This window comes from Apaloderma vittatum, unplaced genomic scaffold, assembly GCF_000703405.1.
Source record: "Apaloderma vittatum isolate BGI_N311 unplaced genomic scaffold, ASM70340v1 scaffold21393, whole genome shotgun sequence".
Classification (NCBI taxonomy): Eukaryota; Metazoa; Chordata; class Aves; order Trogoniformes; family Trogonidae; genus Apaloderma; species Apaloderma vittatum.
Window position 1 is genome coordinate 24,312 of NW_009706680.1, and position 24,069 is coordinate 48,380.

The 24,069-nt window shown below is 38.5% G+C and overlaps 1 protein-coding gene across 1 annotated transcript in view; it reads right to left on the reverse strand.

Annotated features, from left to right (window-relative positions):
* LOC104271274 (cyclin-dependent kinase 14) overlaps positions 1 to 24,069 on the reverse strand; it is a gene marked incomplete at its 3' end in the record, with an annotated part of 39,398 nt that overhangs the window by 12,006 nt on the left and 3,323 nt on the right. The window contains exon 2 of the mRNA XM_009865894.1: positions 9,310 to 9,555. Within this exon, the coding sequence (XP_009864196.1) occupies positions 9,310 to 9,555 (246 nt within the window). The remainder of the gene's footprint in view (positions 1 to 9,309; positions 9,556 to 24,069) is intronic.

Consider the following 24,069-nt stretch of genomic DNA (forward strand, 5'->3'; position numbering starts at 1 on the left):
TATATTTGCAAAATTGAGCCCTTTCATCTCCGTCCAATCCACAGAACAACCTATTATTGTTCTATCCAATTCCTAAACATTAATAGACTAATGAAAATTAGTCATATGGGAGCTCTCACATCTTTTTACTGTTACACTATTTGGAACACTTCATTATAGATAAGACAGTAATATTCTGCATTCCCAATCTGTGCCTAAGAACGTATTCTATCTGGTTAGAAATTTTATTTATTTTTTTTTTTAATCACAGTTTTATTACAGATGTCACTAACAGAGGTGACTGAAATATTTATTAGAGGAGCATTCTAATATAAGTATCCAATTATGGGCTAATGCAACACTACAACACTATAGAAAAAAAAGTGGTTAGATGTTTAAGTGTCTCCTATATAATAAAGAGGGACAGCAAAATATTTCCCAAATTGCAGGCTGCAGTGAACACACAGTGAGTAGCTTTGTTTGGAGTGGAAATGCTGCCCTAGTCAACAGTGAATAGTTCACTGTTGGTTTCCTCATAGCAAGGAAGAAAAAGAACATGGTTTATATATGTGTTTTACATCCATTCTTATTTTCACACTGAGATTTACTTTTATTTTATACCACCGGAAGCCATAACATAAAGGTCACAGCAACTTGTGATATCTTAAGATCTTGAAAGGAAACAGGATGCCTTTAATCCATTACCACATAGTAAATCACCAACAGTAATTAGCCCTACAACATCAAGCTCATTTCTCCATACTCCAGCTGCCAGAAGCATGGATTTTTTGACCCATTCGCCTTCTGGAAGCTGCTATATCCTCAGTGAGGATGGGTAAAACACTAAAACTTGACATTGGTGGGACCACGAGGAGAGCTCACCCCTGGTCTTACAAAAGAGATGCTGGTTTCGATTGTCTTGTGCTCAGTGGTAACCCCAGGGCTCAGCTCTGCAGTCCCAAGGCTGAGCTGCCACCCTCACCTTCGCCAGTGCCTGCCCATGGCTGGGTAAGAGCCGACCAGTAACAACCAGAAAACAACCAGACACCCAATCTATCAGCCACCACAGGTCCCGTATGCAGTTGACACCACACGCCTGACACCCTCCTCCTCCTTTTTCCAGGTTGCAGCACTTCCGCAAGGCAGCTCAGCAGTATTCCAACTGGATCGCTGGATGGGACTGCCCATGTTCTCACACTACTAGATCTCCCTTGATGAAAATGGACATTATTTTGCCTTGCCTTTGTAATCTAAATAGGCTTGCAATTTTTGAAGGTATCTGGCATAGAGAAATACTTCAGGAGATCTAACCAAAAAAAATTAAATAAAAGCTAAGGCAGAAGACGTTGCATACTAATTTGCATTATATTTCTTAATGAAACATTAAGACAGATCTCACTCAGCAGATGCAATTACTTTAGAAAATGAAGGAATAAATTTACCATTTCACCAACATTTTCCAAATTATTCTTTTCTAAATAAAACCTCACACATTAATTCAAAATTACTTTCATAAACAATTTGTAACTGTAAGAAGTTCAGACAATTCTCATCTTTCCTTTTATTTCTGGATTATAAAGAATGTGAAAACTGAGATAATGCAAAAAACACAAAATTTTTTAAACCATTTCTGTTAAAAAATATGCATTGTTAGAGCAAGACTATGGTACCATTTTAAAATATTTTTTTAGCAAATGCTAATATTAAAATCAAATATAGAAAATTTACCTTTAAGTATGATTTCTTCTTTTGAAGTATTTTATTCCTTCCAGAAAAATATATGGGAATACATATACACAAAGATTTGTGTTTGTTGAGTCACAAGAATCCCATATTCTGTGCAGGATGTGACTGACTGAAATACACAGTGAGTGGGACACATCCAGAGCACGTCAGATGTACAACCACTGACATATCTCACATGCAGAAGACTCACAAGAATTTCCCTTTTATTTTAGGAAGCTGGCACAATTCTCCAATTTAACCCAGACAAGTTTTCTCAGCAGAAAAGAGTACTAATTTTAGCTGACTTTCAGCTAATTTTAGCTGAATGCACATATTTTGATAAATGTTTGTTCAAAGCTACTTTTTAAAGATCTAACATTACAATACTTCTACTACTATTAATTTTCTTTTCTTCTTACTCCTCCTTACTGCTTTTTAACCTTCTAAAACACTGACACAGAATCACAGTAACCATTTGAGTTGGAAAAGCTCTTTAAGATGATTGAGTCCAACCATTACCCTAGCAATGCCAGGTCCACCACTAAAGCATGTCCCTGTGTACTACATCTACATGTCTCTTAAATACCTCCAGGGATGGTGACTCAATCACTTTCCCAGGCAGCCTGTGCCAATGCTTTTAAACCCTTCCGGTGAAGAAACTTTTCCTAATATCCAATCTAAACCTCACCTGTTGCAACTGTTTCCTTTTGTCCTATCATTTACTACTTTGGAGAGGAAACCAACCCCTACCTCACTACAATCTCCTTTCAGGCTAAACAGCCCCAGTTCCCTCAACTCTGTCCCATAAGACTTGTTCTCAAGATCCTTCATCAGCTTCACTGCCCTTCTTTGGACATATTCCAGGACCTCAATGTCTCTCTTGAAGTGAGGGGCCCAAAACTGAACACAGGATTGTCCCCTTGTACTTGGCACTGGTGAGGCTGCATCTCGAATCTGTTGTTCAGTTTTGGGCTTCACCAGTGCTGAATACAGGGGGACAATCACCTCCCTGGCCCTGCTGTCCACACTATTCCTGATACAGGCCAAGATGCTGCTGGCCTTCTTGGCCACCTGGGCTCACTGGGGGCTCATTTTTGGCTGGCTGGATATCAGAATATATCACTGTGGCAGAGGGACTGTGGTAAAGGGACAATCTTTGCCATGTCTGACAACTGGATATTTACCGAATGTGTAATTTTTTTGTTTAGCTAATTAAAGCCTTCAAATTATTTCTATCAAAATTTTATCACGATTTGTTGGCTATAAACCAAAGGGAAGATCTCCCTATGGCCCCACAGACTTGTGTATACTGAACATCAGTGGGACTACTTATGTCTAAAGAAGCATGTTGATCAGTGTTAGATCTTTGTATTTGCTACAAATAAAGAAGTTTCAAAGCTAAGAAAAAAAACCCCACAGGTGCATGTGTGATCAAGCTCGAACTATTTAATGGGCAAAAAGCTAAACAGTTAGTAAACAACCAGTCAGCAAAAAACTGATAGCCCTGGCAGTCTTCAGGATAGGGAGACATCTTGCAGAGAACTCAGACGGGAAAGACAGATGAATTACTAAGAAAGAAGGGAGTAAAAGTGCCTCTGAAGAGTTGAACACAGTCCCAAGTCACTGTGAATGTCAGCACAGGTTAATCGTAGAATCATACTGGATCACGCTATCGCCAAGAGGACACTGGGAACTGGAGCATGGAACAGCACACATCTTTCCCTTTAGGAAACCCACTGGGAGTTTTATTTGCCTTTATGCTTCACTTTCCTTGAAAATGGTTTCCATTAAGGTAGTTTTCTTATTATTAGCCTACATTTTTCCCAGCATAAGATTAGCCTAAAAGCACCACTGAGCACGGGGAGTGAGCAGCTTTAGCAGCATGGCTTGTAGTAACCAAGATTAGATTATTTTTTTCCCCTCTGGTTATGGAAATACAGATCATAGTAACAAGGATGCCAAAATGTTGAACACAGAAATAGAAAAAGCTAGTATTTCAAACTGACATGAGAGTACTAAAAGTAATGAAGACAAAAAGAAATGACCAGGTCATTTCTTATTAGTCATTTCAATAGTAATTTCATTGATGTAGGCTGTAGGAGGGATAACAGGTTTCATGCAAGATCTTGCAGTATGGGTCCTTGTACTACATCGCTATGTGAATACTCCTTCTCAAAAAATTTTCAAAATCCATGTAGTAAAGAAAGCTTTAATGGAAAATTACATCTGACTATTCTTACAGAAGCTGTGTGGGTGATGCTCTCATGCATTTTTCATACCTGCAAAATAGCTTAAGTTTTAAATAAATATTTTCTTTTTGTTTTTTTAAACTGTGGGATCTTAAACTCCGATATAAAACAATCCTCAAGGGAAAAATATTATATTGACAGTACCAATGCAAATTACTGAAAGTGAAAACTTAAGAGGTTTTGTTATACACCTCAAAAAAAAAAAAATAATTGCTAGAAAAATTTTAAAGTAAAAGGTAGGGCAAGATGGTTGACTGAGATTAAAACACAAGAATGGAAGATTGGGGGGTTTTAACCATTTTATATTTTGTGTTCTCTGACACAACAGTAAGGCTTCTTTCACAAAACCATCTGCATGTTTTGCAGTAATTTCAGGCTCTAGGCACCTGAAATAACAGGTCAATTTCATCACCTTTTTTTCCCTTCTTCTTTTAAATCTTGCAAGTTGGACAGATTTCTAGGGCAATATTCAAGGGATTAAAACATTTTCAAGAATCCAAACTGAGCCTTAATCTCAGCTCTCCCACTGTCTGATCCCATGCTGTTGCTTGCATCTTTCTAACCCGTTAACACCCAGCCATAAATTATGAGAAACGTGAGCAGGAGCAACCATATTGCTCTCTGTGAAAGGACTGGAAGCCGTTTGCAATGCTGTTTACTTGCTTCCCAGGCTACTAAAGCACAGGAGCTGGACCAACTGCCACATTATCTGCCTTATCATCTAGAGAGTATCCCCCAGGTTAACAATTATTAAAGCTTCCCCTGAACTCTGAAATTATTTTACCTCAGTAAAAAGTATCAGCCAGGAAGGATGCTGTTACCCTACTAATTAATATGTAACTAAGACTGGCCAAGGTTGCACACATCTGAAGAGGAAGACAGGTGAAAACGGGACACCAAGCGTTTAGGCAGACAGAAATGGTGCCTAACTTCTAGACAAAATTCTGACTTCAGTGCCTGCTTTCAAGTTTGGTTTCTTACCCAACTGATTCACAATGTGTTAATATAATCAGTTCGTGCTTTTTGTCCTACTTTTTTGGAGGAAAGTTGCATATAATAGGACTGAAAATTAATAGAAATTACAGAAACAGAAGAGAGGCTGCTCTCTCAAAAAGGCTAAAAAATAAGTGCAGTAAATCATTGCTTATTCAATTATTTTTAACTGAATGAATGTTTTGCATTTAGGTAAACTGGTAGATTAATGTTTTGCTGCATTCAGTTTTTAAAAAGTAACTACATATACTTCAGCATGACAGCTGAATTCATTGCCGTGGATCTTAGGCCTTTCAAAGAGAACAAACCAATGCATATCAGAACTAAATCTTGACCAGAAGGTTAGTTTATAAAACTTGCAATATTCTGTTTACATACTGTGCAAAAGTACTAGTTCCATGCATAAAACGTGTACACTGAATACACTAAAGCTTCACCTTGCACTGGAGAAAAATAAATATGGCCATATGGCTACAGAGCGTGAATCTCAAAACTGTCAGAGAATTAGAGTCAAACCATCGTCCAAAGCCAGTGTTATTTTGGGCAGTGGCATGTGTTTCTTTTTGAGTTGTGGGGATTTTTTTAGTTTATTTCGTAGTTTTGCTGTTTCTTTAGTTAGGGAGAAAAGAAAAGCAACTTTCTTCCCTTGGCAGGCAAAAGACTCAGCAAGAGATTTTTAGAAAGATAGATACAGACAGCTAAGCATGCACAACTATAGCTACATGTAGACAATATATATGCATATATATACACATATGTATTGTGTTGGGCTGGATTAGAGCAAAGGTTGGTCAAGTTCCCTTCTTCTAATAGCAGCTAACAGGTAATGCATAGGTAGGCAAACAGCTACTTCACTACCTCAAGTTGAATATTATCCATTATTCTGTGATAAAAGGATAAATCTGTTCTGCTGGAAATTTCCTTCCGTAATAACATCCAATTTCAATCAGCTCAAATAGTATGGAAATCATGCTCATGTATGTTTTCTTATGTTTAAAAGAAGAGCAGAAGACAATGCGACTGCTTTGCATAATGAGCATGTAAATGTCGGGTGGAAAGTAAGTGTAAATACTAAGTTTGTCTTACAAGAATAAAAAAAAATAACATGCTAACTTCTGTCTGTATGCTACTGCACTAATTAACAACATGGGATTTCTACTGGGTTGCAACAAGGTGTGACATTAACTGCAGAAAATTGCTTCATGTTCAAGAGCAAATGATTTATTTTCCAAGTGACAATCTGTGGGCAGGAACACAGAGCTCCAATTCCTCCAACCTGTGTGTGTGTCATCTTTCTCACCAGAAGCTGCAGAGCATTTTGAAGGTACAGAAAACACAAAATGGGTAACAAGCCACCTGCAGAGTATTATTTGGTGATCTTCACCAAACACTGAAGCTGATACCTGCCAGAGAGCTAATAAAGCTTCTGAAAGTACTCAAAACATCAGCTAGGGCCCCAGAGCATCATGAATAAGGTATTTCAGGACGTATCTTGAAAAATGTTACTTCTGAGACAAATAAAGGACTTTGACCTGAGTAGAAGTGGTGACATGGAAACTCCAAGCCTCCACCATGTATCTTCTGTAAGACATCACTTCCCCACCTGATGGCTACAGAAGACTGCAAACAAGAGACTGAATGGAAGCCTACCTCTAATTCAGTTCCTCTACTAATCAAGCACAGGAAGTGCAAACTGTAGGTACCACACACCTATCACAGTATCTTCAAATAAAGCTTTCAGAAAGCAGAGCCCAAACTGAAACACATCTACACAACTGTAGCCAGTACAGATCCAGAGGGCACAGCATGCTAAAGAACATTTACAGAAACTGAAATGCCCGTTCAGACTGGTATAATCTATATGGCAGAATAATTTCCAGAGAATCAAGTATTAGCTCAATAAGCAAGAATACGTAGCAGTCCTCTGACACAGAAGAAAAATAAGGAACGATGAGAAGATGAAGTAGTAGGGGCATCTGCTCTACAACATCAGGACCAGAAAAAAAAAACAACCAACCAACTAAAACCCTCTGTCAATTCAAGCGTAATCTAAAACCAGAGAATGACAAATTCCTGCAACTAACCTCACAGACATATGCTCAATGAAACGTGCATCAGAACATCTCCTGCCTGAGGCTACGTATTCAGGTTCTGCGGGAAGGGGAGTGGATTGATCGTATCTCTGTCTTGGACATCTGCACTTAGGTCTGCTGGGCAGAACCAGGTGTGACCTTACATCAGGAGAGGGCTAATACCACCTTTTGCTATGAAGTTATGCTCTTCCCTCTCCATTGGTGTGAATGCTGACATTACTCCACAAGTTATTCCTCACCAGGTGCTCTTTGGATCACTCCTTGCAAGGAAGAGTCAAAAATTACTAACAATGCCTCCAAGCAGAAGGAAGAACCGAATTCACTGAACAGAGCTATAAAAATCATGGAGAATTACAGGAAGCTGAGAAATGAGTATTGTATTTCAGGAAATTCCTATGTGCCTACTTTAATAGATGAGGCAACCCCAGTAAGTCTGTGTGAGTCAGCACAGGAGAAGATTAACAAAACTATATGTGTAGCTAGGGCTCTAATCAGCAGCATACTAGTAGAGGAAGTATTAACATCATTTACATAAGAAAATAGCTGGATCACGGACACAGTGGAGTACTACAAACTCTGAAAAAGAGCAAGACACCAGTAACACAGTTTCAAAAAAATCTGCTTCAAAATGCTGGAAGCAAAGTAAATAAAATCCTTCAGTTTTAATAGAATAGAAATAAATACAGCATTAACAGAAAGTAGTAATAGCTTCTAAGAGGAATTAAGTTAAGAACAGCAGACATGGGGAATGAGTTAATATCACAAAAAAAGTTACGGAAATACTTTAAAAAAAAATAATTTAAATTTACATTTGTGATGCCAAACAATAATCACAGAATTGTTGAGGCTGGAAAAGACCTCTGAGATCATCAAGTCCAGCCTATGACCCAACACCACTACATCGGCCAGACCATGCCCCTAAGTGCCACATCCAGCCTCTCCTTAAACACCTCCAGGGATGGTGACTCCACCACTTCCCTGGGCAGTGCATCCCAATTCCTGAGCACCCTCTCCGTGAGGAAGTGCTTCCTGAGATCCCACCTAAACCACCCCTGACGCAGTTTCAGACCCTGCCCTCTCGTCCTGTCACTACGTGCACAAGTAAACACAGTGCAAACCACTCCATCCATCCTTAATGATTGTAAAAGTTTTATGCTAAGAACTCCTTGTTATGGACTCATCTGGAACACACCAGAGACATCTTTGGCAACAGCTATATAATGTCAGCCAATGATAAAAAAGCAAATTTAGTTTTGCTACAGATGGTCACATTATAAAATGTAACCTTTTCTAAAAAGGACAGTCCCCTGGAGGTGTGACATCTTATCTGTTAAATTCATATGGGTTAAACAAAGCTCATCTATGGAAAATGAATCTGCCATTTCTTCTTAGAAGTCTGACAGGATTCAGGCAAACTTCTGCAGGGAGAACAGAAGATGTCTAGAAGAAAGAACAAAAGAAAGAAGAAAAGAAAAAAAGAAGCAGCAATCAACCTTTTAAATTATTTCATGCCAACTAAGATTTGAAGTGCTAAATCCATTCCACTTAGGTCTTCGATTCAAAGGTCACATTGTTATGGATTTTTCTTGCCAAAGCATAACAGAAATAGTTTTTTAATAATTTTGAAGGTTTTGGGGGGAAAATCTATTCTGAGCATTATTCAAGAAAGTTATGACATTTTATTTATCTAGTTTCTTTCACAATACTTGTGAACAAAACAACCAGGAAGATGTGTTGCCAAACCCTTCTCAGTTGTTTCTCTCCCTCTCACATACACGGAGTTTGTGACATGGAAATAAATGTTATTTTTACTACTTGATTTTAAAAAGAGAATTTTAGAAGGGAAACAAAATCTGTCAAATCTGATCTGTTTCTCTAAAATCAAAATCTAAAAATCAAAAAGGCAACTCATGAATTCCTAAACTTCATGGGAAAGAATTCCTTTTCACAAATCAGCCACCCTCTGCAAATCCTGCAACATAAACACTATAAAAGCTGTAATGTCATACCAGGATCAGGAGATAAAAATGCTTAGAAATCCCATAAGACATCCTAGCTAATATCTGAGAGGAAATTCAAAATATATTATTTTTGAAGTTCTATTTTTTTATTCCATTTTATACATACCACTACAAATCTATATGGGAAACATATTCAATAGTAGCCATGAGCTTTTTGTTTTGTTTCCAAGCAATCTATTCCTTCCTGAGCAAGAAAAACATTTATCCCACCAGTTGGTACACGCGCAAGCGTCAGGACTGTGCACTTACGGAGCTGGGGCTGGAGTGGCGTCTGACTTTAGGTGATTCCTTCCCTGCAGATGAAGTTTTGAAGTTAATACAAGCATTGTTCTCCGAATGAACCCTCTTCACTTGATTAGTTGGCTTCTCAAACGGATCAAAACTACTCTGTGTCCTCTGAACCCGGACCTTTTTATCCTCAGGAATTGTATCCAGAGGTTTGATCACTGAATCCATTCCCTGGCAGTTCCGTGTAGACATCTTTGTGACACATATCTGAAAGGAAAAAACAGCATTCATTGACTATAATAGGCTTAAAGTCTGTGCCAATCCATAATCAGCCAGCATCAAAAAAGGCATTGGCCTTCATTAATTTTATATTCCTACATTAAAATTGCAAACAACACATGCATTTTACATTGACATGCGTTTTGCATAGGGGACACACACCACAGTCATAAAGTCTATCCTTGTACAGCATACTAAAAGATCCTGAAAAAGAAAGACAAAAGAGGAACAAACATAAAAATTCATACATTTGTGTTTTCTTGTACAATGTCTTCTTAGCAACAGTGCCACTTCACTTCTTTCTCCAATCTAGTCACTAATACGCCCAAGCAGTATTGATTTCCATTTGTCTAAAATTGGATGAGTCTAAACTTAAATAAATGATGGTAGTTTGTGCATGCACATCAGTGCTGGCCTGCCAAAGAGCCCATACCAGTATAATATTGTATTTTTACATAACGCTTATACAGTGTTATTATTATTATCACCATATGTCTCCGGAAATCAAATAAGTAAATCAATTCCCAGGCACTGAAACGTGAGACTGCACCTTAATGGCACACTAAAGCACAGAAGTTCAATTCTTTGTTACTGTAAAGAACGACTCTGCCAAGCCCTGAAGACTGCAACTTGCTGCTTGAGCTACTAACATACGCTATCGCTAGTTCAAAAGCACTAAATGAGCAGAACAGTGAGTTTAGATACTCCACTCATGTACGTTCATGCTTTTAGTTTTAATACATTCCAATGTATAAGACATTTTTTCTAAATAACATAGTGGGGGGTTGCATTTGAGACCTCAGCTTCTGTTTTCACCCATAAGAGATTCGCATTTTATTTAGAAAGAAAAGAAATAATTTTAGCTTTCAATCTGCAGGGAAAAGTGATGAAGTGTGATGCAAATAGACCATTAAATCATAAGGCAAAGCTACAACGTACATTTTCCATGCTATCTGCAAGTGTTTAAGGACAAACAGTGTTAATTTGCTGTCATCTGTGCTGTTCAGATACGTACAATTAAAGAAGCATAATGTTCCACTCAAGCACCTACGATTTAGGCATTTTTGAAAACTTGCTGCCATAAAATAGTTAACATGTAAAAAATCAAAATAAATTATTACCCCCATCATTTAATCAAGATTCTTCCCCCATAACCTGAAGTGTCTCCAATGCAAACTACTCCAATAAATTATTCTTTGCCATTTCCCGGGAAGAATTCTTTGCCTTGAAATCCAACCTACTTCAACTGTTTATAGAAATAGGGGGTGTTTATGCCTTGTGTTTTTTATGTTTCGTGCTTTTGATGATTTACTGTAACAGCAGATCAAAGATTTATTTTGTACATTAAAAATTTAAAGTACATTTCCTGCACGGTGTCATCTGGTCAAACGATCATACACCAGGTCAACTCTAATGAAGGACATCACTAGCGTTACAAAGCAGGCTTTGCAAGGGTTCACGTTTCTTCTCATTGAAGTGGCTTCTCCAAGACTAAAATTTAACCAAGTTTTAACGGAGAAAAGGAACAACTCCCCGTCATTCTGCAAGATAATTCCCTCTCGGGCCAAAATTAAGGCAATTATGTAATTTTGGTCTATTACTTCAGAGAGAAAAGATATATTACTTCAGAGAGAAAAGATAAAGAGCTGCTGCACAAAGAATTTTTAATTAGTCTTCTTGTAAAATTAATTAGCTTCTTTTCCCTAAAACAACTTATATGCATAGACATGCACCCACATACTTCCCACTGTCCTCTCCAGATCCATGTTCCCGCAACGCTGGCTATCAACAAAGATGTTTTAACATAATGTAAAATGAAATTACTATTATAATCACAGAGCCTCCATTTTGCTTAATCAACATGGATGCAAATAAATCAGTATTTCTCAGTCTACGAAATCCTATGATCTAGAAAACAGGCAGGAGATACAAAGGAAAGGTTACAAAGCTGTATTTGTCTTTCTTTCAAATTACCAAAGGCCAGCCATAGCTGATTAAAATGTTTGGAATCCACAGCTATAAATATGCTACAGCTAACAATGCCGTCAGTGCTGCTTCTAGTTTCTCTTCCTAACTCAAAATCTCCATGTCTACCTCTAATACGGGCCATGTAAGTACTACATTAAAAAAAAAGAATTAAAATGCAAGACATCTGTTACTATTGATTGTCTCTACTGGAAGCAACAGTAGTTTGGAATTAGATATTGAATGGAGACACTCTAACCTTCAGGTCACTTGACAGTCTGGAGTAGGATAAAACCCTCCACAACCATCTTCTAACAGCCAGCTTTGAATTTAGAGAAGACTAAAACCAAGACGTACATCAACCAGACCCACCCCCCCCTTCAGAAGTCAAACACCTCAGCAGATGCACAGGCTGAACGCCAGCGTCGCCAGCAGAAAAGACGAAAGTTTGCAAAGAAGTGCAAAAGCAGGGGCTGCTCCCCGCGCTCCTCTGCCCGCTCTGCAGCCGCAGCACTTCTGCCAGTGCTGGCAAAGGGGTTGCATTCATCACTCCACTCTCACTTGTATCAATAGCTCCCCAGAAGAAATACAACTGGCTGCTGACCACAGCACACCATGAAGCCAAGAGAGCTCAGCTTATGCTGTTGTTGAATGGTATACATTTCCAATCCATCTACCCTGCATATAAAACTCTGAGGAAAAACAACATTTAAGTGGTTGTTTTATATTCTGTCACTGACAGGCCAAGTCCAACTTAATGCTGCAGCTCTGCTCTGTTAAATCTGAAAGGAGCAGGTCTAAAACGTCAGTACTGAGCAGTGGCTATAACTGCAAAATTACAGAGCATAATCAGATCACTTTTAGCAACAATACAGGTTTGATTTTTCCTATTGCACTAATTCAGCCTTTTAAGTACCTTTTTTCCCTTTTGCTGCACAACAAAAATTCTTAAAAATTTAAGCCTCTTGGATGATATATGCAAACACTTAGCATCAGAAGCTCTTAGAGTTGTAAACCACTGTCTGCCACTGGGTAGTTCAATGCTGGTGGTCAGGAGAAGCCTAACCCATCCTCTATTTCCAGCTTTCTTTTTGCATAAGAGAGTAAGGAACATCTTCCAGTTAAAGTATAGTATTTGTCACAAAGGACACAGGATCATTTTAGGCCTCTTTTAAATGTGCCCGTGTGATCCTCCAGGTTAGTCAGAATTTCCAAGCCCATTTTGCCATCTGTAAGACAGGACCTTTCATTTTACACTCATCTCATCTGTTTTATCTACATAAGCCATAGATTCTTCAGAGAGGGGACTATTCTTCTACTAACGCTAATTGCATAACAGCTCTTGCACACTCCAACTAAGATGACAATCCAGAAAGTGGTGGAAAATATCTCATGCCAGTGCAGCCTCTAAACTGGATGATTTTGCTGAATCTCTGTTTTAGTTACAGTTGGCAGAATAAAAAAACCTTAAGTTAAACAAGTGTAAGAGCTCATGACATACAGGAAGTTAATCTATGTGATTCATCACCCCTTCTTGCCCTTGCTCTACCAATCTATTTAATGCTGTACTTAAAACAGCGGAGCCCAAACACTCATTGAGATGCTATAAATGCCACCACAGTCTAAAACTGGTCCTACATGAAGATGGGATCAACGGCACCTTAAGTATCATAAGTATTTACCCCAAATTTATGTAGCGACAATATAGGTGATATTTTGCTTTGTCATACACAAGAAGACAATCATGCTTTACAAAATGCAATCAAGAGAAAGAGCAGGCAAGAACTTTTCAGTATGAATCTGATACCCATTTAAAGAAACTTCTGTCTAGCACACATAATGAGCCATTAAGCATTTTTAATTAGTGTTTCTTTAACAAATGTCATCATACAAGTAAAAATTAAGGTATGCCAACACTTTAAGTGGTTCTTTCCTCTTCAGGAGGTACTGCCATGATCTGGTACTTCTCCCACCACAAACTACATTCAAATAACTTTTGGAAGTAAGAACTATTTCAGAAACTATTTGACTTTTAAAAAAGTGGTGTGATAAAATCAGAGTTATCACTTTCAGAAGATGTATTTCTGCCAGCAGATCCCATAACTCTGGAGAGCAGAGGAATGGGATCTTCATTTAGGAAAATCTAAAAAGAGGCCCATCAAGTTAATACATTTAACAACTATAGATTATTACAAGTGGAACAGGCACTACACTCAAAAACTCTTTCATGTGAGGGCTGTTTGAGCCAAACATTACCATCCTTCCAAACCTCATATCAGATAGTAAAGGCTCAGGGAAGACACTGGCAAATTCACCATCTCTGACTTTGGGTATGTTACGTGGCCTCAGACATGAGATGTAAGATGGGGTTTGGCTTCTTCCTGCCACCTAAGTTCCTGCCTGGCGTGAATCCTAACAGCGGCATCTTGGAGAAGCATGCTGAAAACCAGATGTTGGCAAAAACAGCAACAGAGGGGCAGGGACAAGGGGCAGAAGATAAACATATATTTTCTAGATGGAAAAAAAAAGGCAAAAGAAAACAATGGCAATGGTACGCATGGTATTCACATCAGATAACATTACATGCAGGACATTCATCCCCCAAGTCTCTGTTTCGGTTCCAAAATGAAAGTCCTGGGAAACATAAAAGAGACTCCAACACCCAATTTTCCTTTGGAAGGAGTCTTGCTCTTCTCCACAGAGAACAGAGTGGTCCTACAGAAATTATTTTTTTGTGTTTGAAGTTACTGTTTGGAAAAGTATGTCCAAAGCAGCACTTGGACACTGTCCAGGGACGTGGTGCCTTTGTGGGAAAGGATTTAATGTGAAAATAGCAACGACTATTCCTGTCCAGTGAACAGCATTAGTAGGTGAGAGTTCCTGACCCCAGCCTTGGAGAAAAGATGCCTGTCAGCCCAGGTGTGGCCCAGGAGAAGCACCTCTCCATGAACATCCTGCCTGTTACATTTCTCACCTAAGGACCATTAATGTTAAATACACAATTGCATTTCCCCAAGTTGCTTCACACTCTGCTGTCTAGCAGTCACCAGAGCAAGTACTGGTACCTCACACATTCTCTATACCCTAATGACAGAAATAAACTCACTTTTTAAATATGACCACAGTTACTTACTCAGTCTCAACTAAAAAGACAAAAAGATGATGAGACAGAAGTCATTTTGTCACTTAAAATCTACAGCATAAGCAGCCACTTTGCACTTGCCTGAAGAGTTCTTCTATTTTTGAAAGAAATAGCAAAGGAAAGATTTATTATAGAATATTCATTCCAATACTACTTGAGCTATCACAGATTCTGGCAACATAAAGCAGAATAAAAAGCAGTCCCAGAGAAGGTAGTGCAGTTTGGTATTAGAAGTTAATTTAGTGTTTCTCTTCATGTTTTTATTCATTTAAAATAAAAAGCGAGAGTACTACACACCCAGAACATTAAAAAAGGGCACTTCAAAATTCCAAATCATAGAACCACAAAGAAGTATAGCATGGTTTATACTTTGCAGCTTTCTCAGTTGCAGATCAGAATCAGAAGACAATGCAGAAGAGACAACAAAACAGCTTGGACAGTCTTTTTTCCCCCTCTCATCCTACTCACTCTCACAAGCAATTTGATAAGATCCCAAGGCTTTGATAAACAGGCACAGCCACCATTACATCAGTGAGAATCACAGGGCTACAGTTTCCTAGAGCCCCAACTCAAAACCCACATTATTTATCATATCTCAAGACACAGCCATCTTTTTCCTATAACGATTACTTCTGAAGTTAAAGAGACTGAGATCACAAGAAATGTGGTTTTGTTTCACACATAAAGTCCATAATAAGTCTCATTAAATAAACAAAAATCAGTATAACCATTCATGGAATCATTTCTAAATAAAGATGTCTATTTGAATCACCTTATACCAATTCAAGCAATACTCCTTAATCTGCATTTGGGATTCATTTATTAAAAACAAAAAACCCCACAAAATTAAAGGTTTCTCAGATTTAATTATTGCAATACAGTTTCAATGCAAGTTTCTTTTCACTTCAACACTGTCAGCAAAATTAAGAGGTCTCATACAAACAGGGTTCTTAGAATTAAAGGTTGCTGGATTAATCCATTTACTGTTTAAAGTAATAGAGCATTTAAAGAGTGAGAGTGATCAGTTAAAACAGGTAAGTGATTTATAGTCCTTATGGTTCATGAATTTTAAAACCAGTCATGAATGTCTCCTGCATTAATCCCCTGTTAGGGTACTTAGTAAAAGATAGGCTGTCCCATATCAGCGGAATTTATTCATATGAATAAAGATATCCTCAATCAGGAAGAACAATCAACTTCGACATTCAACAAACCAGACATCCTACCACACAGAAGGAAAAAACACTAATGTTTGTGTATCATGAAGACATACTGTTCTGATGCTCATCACATCTTCTAGGAAAATGCATATCTGGTTTTTAATACCTACATTTAACATACTACAAATATTTACTTTGGTCATCCAGCACCTACAGACTTAGGTAAAAAATTATAAAATTGTCATCCATGTATTCTCTATTGGTCATTGTAACTGTGTACATCCTGGGAAGAAGTGGTCAGTTGGGCAAATACCAGAGTGAACATCCAAAAATGTTACTGCAACATCAGAAGAAAACATCTGAATTCCCCTCATTTGTACCCTTCCAAGAGAAATAGTATGAAAGGATCTGATATAGGGAAACCCAAGATCTAACATCCACTGAGCAAAAATAAATAAATTACTGAGTGACTTGAGGCAAGGAAGTTACTTAATCTCTCCACAATACCATTTTTCTGTTTGTAATAACTATCATGCCCCTATCACAAGCAGGAACTGGGGGCACTAATTAATTTTGTGAAGCACTTAGGCTTTTTCGAGTGAAATTTTATGAAGATATAGATTATAATTTGTAGTGCCAAAGCCCTCTGGAAGGTAGTACAACAATCTCATTATTAGAGAGAATAAGACTTAACATTTGCGTTTAGCTGATAGATATATAAAGGAAAAAATCATAAATAGCCAAGTGACTACTAACCTAACAGCTGAATTGCTGTGAGCATAAAGCCAGTATTAATTTTCACTGAAAAAATCCTATCTAGATATGAGTTTTAATTATCTTCTATGAGCATGTTATTTTCTAATCACGCCTTGGTATCATGGCAATTGAGAACTACACAAGTCATCTGCAGATTCTGGCAGCACTGGAATTTGACATTTGCTACTTTCAAAACAGAATTTGTGAATGTTCTGCAGCTTTGCTCACAATAAAAATGCGTCTGTCCAGAGAATCATTCTGTTTGGAGCACAAAGCAGTAGGGTAGCTCTTTTTTGTTATACCTACAAGTCTTGTCCACTTCTTCTCAGCTCAGCTGGTAGCATTCTCCATGTCCCCTGAGAAGAGGGTGTCAGCAGAAAACTGCTGCACCCACAAGCATAAACATGAACAGGTTGAGAAGAGTGCTCAGTTGGTGAGAAAGCTACAGTGTGGGAAAAGATCAAGGAAGAACAAGTGATGAGATAAGGGAGCGAATAAAATTGTGAAAGGGGAAATAGAGCATGTAATGCTGCACGACATCACCAGCGAGTTCACACTGAAACTACCAGTGCAATCAGGCCCAAATTTGGAAGAGGTCCTTCACCACTCACCCTTCCCTGTAATCACTGGCACCAGCTCTTTGGTTTGAACATTTGATGGACACTGTTATTAAAAAGCAGCAAGAGAACTTGAGTAAGATAGAAAAATAAAGGGGAAAAAAAAAACAAAGGACAAGAAATAGAGTAAGTCACACAGGGAAGGAAGATGTAAGGAAAAAATTACTATAAAATAGTGATTTTTTTTTTCCTGCTTTGATCACCTGCCATTTCCCTCTGGTAACCAACAAGGGTAACAGGCTCAACTGTGTCACAGAACTGTAGTTCGCATTCTTGGGTATTATTTGTTTAGCTTTATTCGGATGCAGAGATTGCTAGCAATGCTAGCTATGAACTAGCAAATGCAGCTGAAAACAGAGCTTGGAGACTGAAAATGGCATCGAGGAATATGGTACGCTCCTTACTGTAACTAACACAAACTTATTCATACATCTCCCACAGCCCATCTCAAAGGCATTCTCCAAAAATTGCAGTTTTATTTCTGAAGTCGAAGTTGATGTTAAACCAACTGTCTTTGTCATATGGAAGAAGGCAAATATAAAAAGGTCACCGAAGTGCCAGATGGAAGAATTTTTGAACTGGAAGCTCTAAAATTAATTCTCTGTGTTTCTCTGAAACTCAATGAGCAGATTAAATGTCTTTGCTGAATTGCCAAGTGAGAAACAAGTCACTTCCCCAGAGAGGCCAACTGATCAGACCTCAAGTAGGAATCCCAAAACCACACAAATCTGAAAAGAAGTTCAAACACCTGAATCAAGGAAAAACAAAGTTTTATACTGGAAGTTATTATGGCATTACTTACACAACTCTTCCCTCTCACCTCCACTACCATGTCCCTCGTCATTAGACCTCCAATATAGCATATATTTATTCTGCTAAACCAATACATAAATATTAGCAGAATTACTGAATCAAGCACAAGCCTGGAATTAGGAATTACAGCACATGATCGTATGACCCTCGCATGTGGCAAGGTGGAACTGCGAATTTCTAAAATTAATATGTTTTTCAGTTCATAGTACAGCCTAACTTCAGAGAAGTGAGTTTTCAGTCCATTAAAGTTGTCATTCCTCTCAGGGTAAAAAGGTCTCATTTTGAAGAGAACCTGGATTAGATTTTAGGTCTATAAAAGCCTGTATATGTCCTCAAAGCAAAACCCTGTTCTGTGAGAACAGTCGTCAGGAGGAGTCACCTAAGGACAGGGTCTCAGATAAAGGTCATGCAGATGTCCTGACAGCCTGTAACGTGCATTAAAAGAGACAGAAACTCATCGGAGCTGATCTAAAGGGGCATTCTGCTCTATTTCTGTACGTATGTCCCAAAATACAGTAAGTGTGTTAGTAATAAAGCCTGGCAAATAAATTCTTCCTTTTATTTGCACAATGCTCAGGTTTGCCTCAAATTGAAGGGCATATAATATGGCAATTCAAGCTTTTCCTGCAATTACAACTGGGGTGCCGCTTCCATTAACCTGGACCAGAACTTACAGCATCCCAAAGCAGCTGAGTCCTTCCTCCAGCAAACCAAGCAGAGGGTCAGAGGACCAGATCAGCAGAGGTGTCGCTGTGGGAAAGGTGGCTTCCAGCGCTAGACACAAGCCAGTGACTCCGTGGAAACCAGAGTGGTGGAGAAGGTGTCAAAGCATAAACACTCTCCTGTGAAACTGTGACAGGTGGTTTCTCTACTCTTTTACTTAGTTACTCATTTGTATCTGTTGTCTATCCTCCCCTGTAACCATATGAACAGCATTTAAAAATAAAGATTAAAAAAACATTTTCAATCCCTTTCCCGTATCAGCCTCCTGCTCCAACAGATGGCTACATGTGCCAGGGCAAGCTTACACAGTTTTCTTTCCATAAGTGCATTATTAGTAGTTTTCTACAAACATCATATTAAATCTTTCTGAGTTTACAGGTTTGTAATTTTATTCTATCTTCCAACGCTCCCCCGATCATGAAGCTATCAAAGGCGTATCCATAAATGCAGTAAGTCTTCCCACGTTCAAGTGTGCGAAATCTTGAGAGACTTGACAGCAAAATGCCTATTCTTGTTAAATTCTGAGGCTGTCAGTAAGGTTTTTTAAGAAACTAAACGGTAAACAAGTCCATGACTTGAAAATAGGTTTTACCTAGTTCCTCTAGGCTCCTTTGCATATCTCTAGCAGGTGTCTTAATTCTTTCACAGGTGTCATCAAGTACCTCTAATGCAAAATAAAAGTAAGAATTGTTCTCTTATAAGCAGGGACTGCAACAAAAATACTGCTATTGGTCAGATCTGGTCATGCAACCCATAGAATAACACTTAAGCCCAAATATGCAATTAAGAAGTCAACGAAATTGTTTTATCCAGTGAGCCTGAAGTCAGATGAAAGCAACAAGAAATGATGTGATAAGAACTTAATTTATAATTACAGTGAACCAGAGGCTTTTTATAGACTGAAAAGTCAGACAAAGATAGTTTAAGAACTCAAGACTGACCTTCAGATACTCTGAAGAGCACTTTTCTTATAAAAAGAAAAGAGGAAGAGGACAAGTTATGCAATCATCTTCGTATAATATGTGCATTTGTAGGTGGGAAAGTTTTATAAACATTTTCTGTCAGGTATGACAACAACCTTCATTGTACTGAAGCAGCATGCTGTACCATCCTTTGCAAATCAATGAGTCTCACATTATCTTCAACAGAACACTCAGAAAGTGCTTCCCAAGAAGTAATTCAGGACTAGAATGGTAAATTGGTTTGGCTCCTCTTCCTTCATTCAGACCAATTCCTTCACTACAAGTAAATAAATAAATCATTTACTTCATTCCCTTGCCTCTTCTCTGCATTATTTCTTCTTTCCTTCCTTTTCTTCAAAAGTTCCTTATTCCCTTTAGCAAAAGCTATAGGAAACTACACTAGGTAATGAGAGCTCTTTATTTTGTTCTGCTAATGCATTTCAAAAATGCCATTCTCGTACCAAGAAAGAAATCCCTCCTGCTTTTAGGTGCTTCATTTCTGAGGTCAACAAACCTGCAGCTTCCAAGGCAGATCAATGTCACAAGGGAAGACAAGCTCTCTGAGTGATTCTAGATCTGCTGCCTTACACATTATCTTCCAAACCACTGAATTTGACAAAGTACTTTCTATCAACTCAGCACAGCATAAACATATAGACAGAAAAAGAACTTCAATTTTGTCATTATTCTCTTGTGGCAGTACTCTTCAGAGATTTGAATAACCTATATTCAAATTTGGTCTCCCAAAAACCTTAGTAACAGCCATCCATGACCTTTCCACCATTGTTTTCTTTAATGAAAGTTTGAGTTCAGAAAAGGATGCCAAGTCCAGCTTCACAAACAAATAAATGAAGAGAGTCCTCCACCTGGCTTCTTTTTGCTAACTTGTTCTTTTTATTTCTTTTTTTCCTCACACAAATGACCTGGTTATAGAATTCTATAAAACTTGAATGAAAAGTCTCAAAGGAATTTTCTAGCTGCTACTGCAGGTTTGCCAGACTTGCAGTAGAACAATAACCTTCAAAGCAAAAAGGTGTAAGGAAGCATAATGAAACTTGCTTCTCAGTTTGTAACATGCTATGCCAGAAAAAAAATGGCAGAAACTTTGCAAACATACCACGTCTCACAACTCAGAATTTTTTGGAGGGGCATAATGAAAATTCTAGCATCTAAAGTTATTCAGAATATGGAAAACACTCTTGTATATCTTTTCTTGAAAAGATGCATAACAATTAAAATAGAGAAGTTTAAAACTGACAGAAGAGCTCATCATAAGAAGGACTGTAATTTTATATGAAGAACTCTCTGAACAGCACAGAGATACTGTTCAACTTTGGAAAAACTAGGAATTTCAAAAGAGAAGCGAACATCACTGCTGCTGTCTTGATGCGTTCAAGCAAACACATTCATCGGTGACGTGAATGAGGGAATAGAGGGCACTGTCAGCAAGTTTGCTGATGACACAAAACTCGGAGGAGTGGCTGACACACCAGAAGGCTGTGCTGCCGTTCAAAGAGACCTGGACAGGCTGGAGAGTTGGGCGGGGAGACATTTTATGAAATACAACAAGGGTAAGTGTAGAGTCTTGCAACTGGGAAAGAACAACCCCATGTGCCAGTATAGGCTGGGGACTGACCTGTTGGAGAGCAGTGTAGGAGAAAGGGACTGGAGTTCTCTGGACAGCAGGATGACCATGAGCCAGCAAGGTGCCCTCGTGGCCAAGAAGGCCAATGGAATCCTGGGGTGTATTAGAAGGGGAGTAGCTGGTAGGTCGAGAGAGGTCCTCCTGCCCCTCTAGTCTGCCCTGGTGAGGCCACATCTGGAATATTGTGTCCAGTTCTGGGCCCCTCAGTTCTAGAAGGACAGGGAACTGCTTGAGAGAGTCCAGCACAGAGCCACAAAGATGATGAAGGGAGGGATGCTTAGGAGGAAAGGCTGAAGGAGCTGGGTCTCTTTAGTTTGGAGAAGAGGAGGCTGAGGGGTGACCTCATTCATGTTTATAAATATGTCAAGGGGCAGGTGTCAGGAGGATGGAACCAGGCTCTTCTCAGTGATGCCCAGTGACAGGACAAGGGGCAGCAGGTGCAAGCTGGAGAACAGGAGGTTCCACAAAAACATTTGGAAAAAATTTTTCACTGTGAGGGTGACAGAGCACTGGCACAGGCTGCCCAGGGAGGTTGTGGAGTCTCCTTCTTTGGAGACATTCAAAACCCACCTGGACGCATTCCTGTGTGACCGACTCTAGGTGATCCTGCTTTGGCAGGTGAGTTGGACTAGGTGACCTTTTGAGGTCCCTTCCAACCCCTAACACTCTGTGAATCTGTGAAAAATGTGCTGCAGTAGAGCTATGACTGTGCTCAAATCAATTCTAAAAGAAAAGCTGTAACATTACAAAACAGCCAAGCCTTCTGCAGTTTGTAGCAATTTGCACCTCCAAAGCTGTGAGTTCATCTTGAATCACTTTCAAAAAACAACAAATACCAAGAATCAAATTGGTCAAAAATCACATCAGTCATTAAATTTAGAACATCAGTGAGATGTCCTTCATCCACACAGAACATTAAGTTACTCATGAAAACATTTCATAATATTGCAACTGACTGCAGATATTTTGCATGGCTTTTCCTGCTCAGCTGCCTACCAGCAGTATAATCATATTTTTTAATTACATAATTTTAAGTATCTGGACTACTTTGCCAAATACAGGGAATTTTTTGCCAACTGGAAAGTTATGGGTGGTGGTGCCACTGCTTTTCCAGGCAGCAGCAAATCCAATGTCACTGAACTGTAGAACCTTCCAAGACAAATCTTCTTCATGGCATTAAAATAACATTTCTATAACCAATATTTATCAACGGAAGCCATTTCTGCATTTGTTCACTAAAAAATCAATTATTTATAGGCAAGTATATTTTACACATATCCTATACATGTTTAAATACATTTTCTTTGCACTTACCCAAAGATTTAATAACCTGGGAGAAGACATATTCAAGCGTACTAAGCCTGTAGTCTGAAAAGCATCAGAAATTAATTAAATGAAGCTGAGCTTTCACAGTATATAAATAGGCACTGTGCTTTTTTTTTAGTGTTTTATTTCCTCACTGCTCACTTGGCAACATTTGGTATTCTCCTCTTCAGGTAAGTCATACATAATTTAAGATTAAATTATAAACATCCTACACAGCAAAACTGAAATACAACTAACATGAATTCTATTCAATTTCCAGGATAGAATGATACAGACTGGGTCAAAAGCTTTTTGATATGATGCTCGCTACTACCTTAGATTACTTTAGATTTATATAACGTCTTGCTGAAGTTTAACACAAATGTTTTTTCAATCAGAAGCTGCAACTGACCTCCTAGTCAGCAAGTTCTACTATAGCACGAACTTACCCAAATTCTTGTAGGAAATTCTAAAAATTTTTGTGAAACAAAAATCTCCACCCACACTTCTCACACCATCTCTCACTAGCGCACCATCACAGAGTAAGACAATTAAAAGACAAAACCGCCTGCTTCTGCATCCTCTGTGCACCAATCCAGAACTGATACAGGAACTTCAGAGAAAGCCCATCCACCCCGGAATGCGATAAACAAAAGACCAAGATCACAATACTGCTTCAGTTCACCAGCAACAGCGGGAAGAGCCCAGAAGTTACTTTTAGAGAGGCAAAATGATATCTTTATGCTGTTTATTCAAAAATCTTACAACACAATCAACCCCTGTATTCAACATCCAGCGCTATACTAAATGGCTATTTCACTACTTGCCTTTTGTTAAATTGCTAAATCCGTAATTATCATAGGATTGTATTAGGGAGTGCCACAAAACATACCAGCGAAAAATATGCCACACATGAAAGAGATGTGTATAATCAACAATTCTGACAATACACCATGTACTTATTTCAAAAGCAAAAAGTAGTCACAAAAAGGCATTTACCAAACTATACCAAAACCCAGAAGTCATCAAGTACATAGAAGAAGCAGTTCATGACTGATGGAGTTGCTGCTGGGAGAAGTTGTCCTGACATTAATGCTGTGATAGCAGGATTAAAAAAATAAAGTCCTTAAAAGTCTGTTCCTTCGCTAACCAACTTTTCATTCATGTACCTTCCTGCTACAGTACCAAAAGAAAAACCTACTTAAAGATGTTGGAAGACAGTATGGACCTACCTGAGTGAACTCAATCTCAGAAAACATACTATTTAACTTGTTCTTCCCACATTAAGAACAGCAGCGACCTTTTTCTTTAGTTCAGAAACACGCTTCAGAGCACTGGTATCACACAGCCTTTCTGGTGCTTCAATTAATAGGATACCCTCCCTCATTTCAACACAGTTTGTAAGCTCTAATTA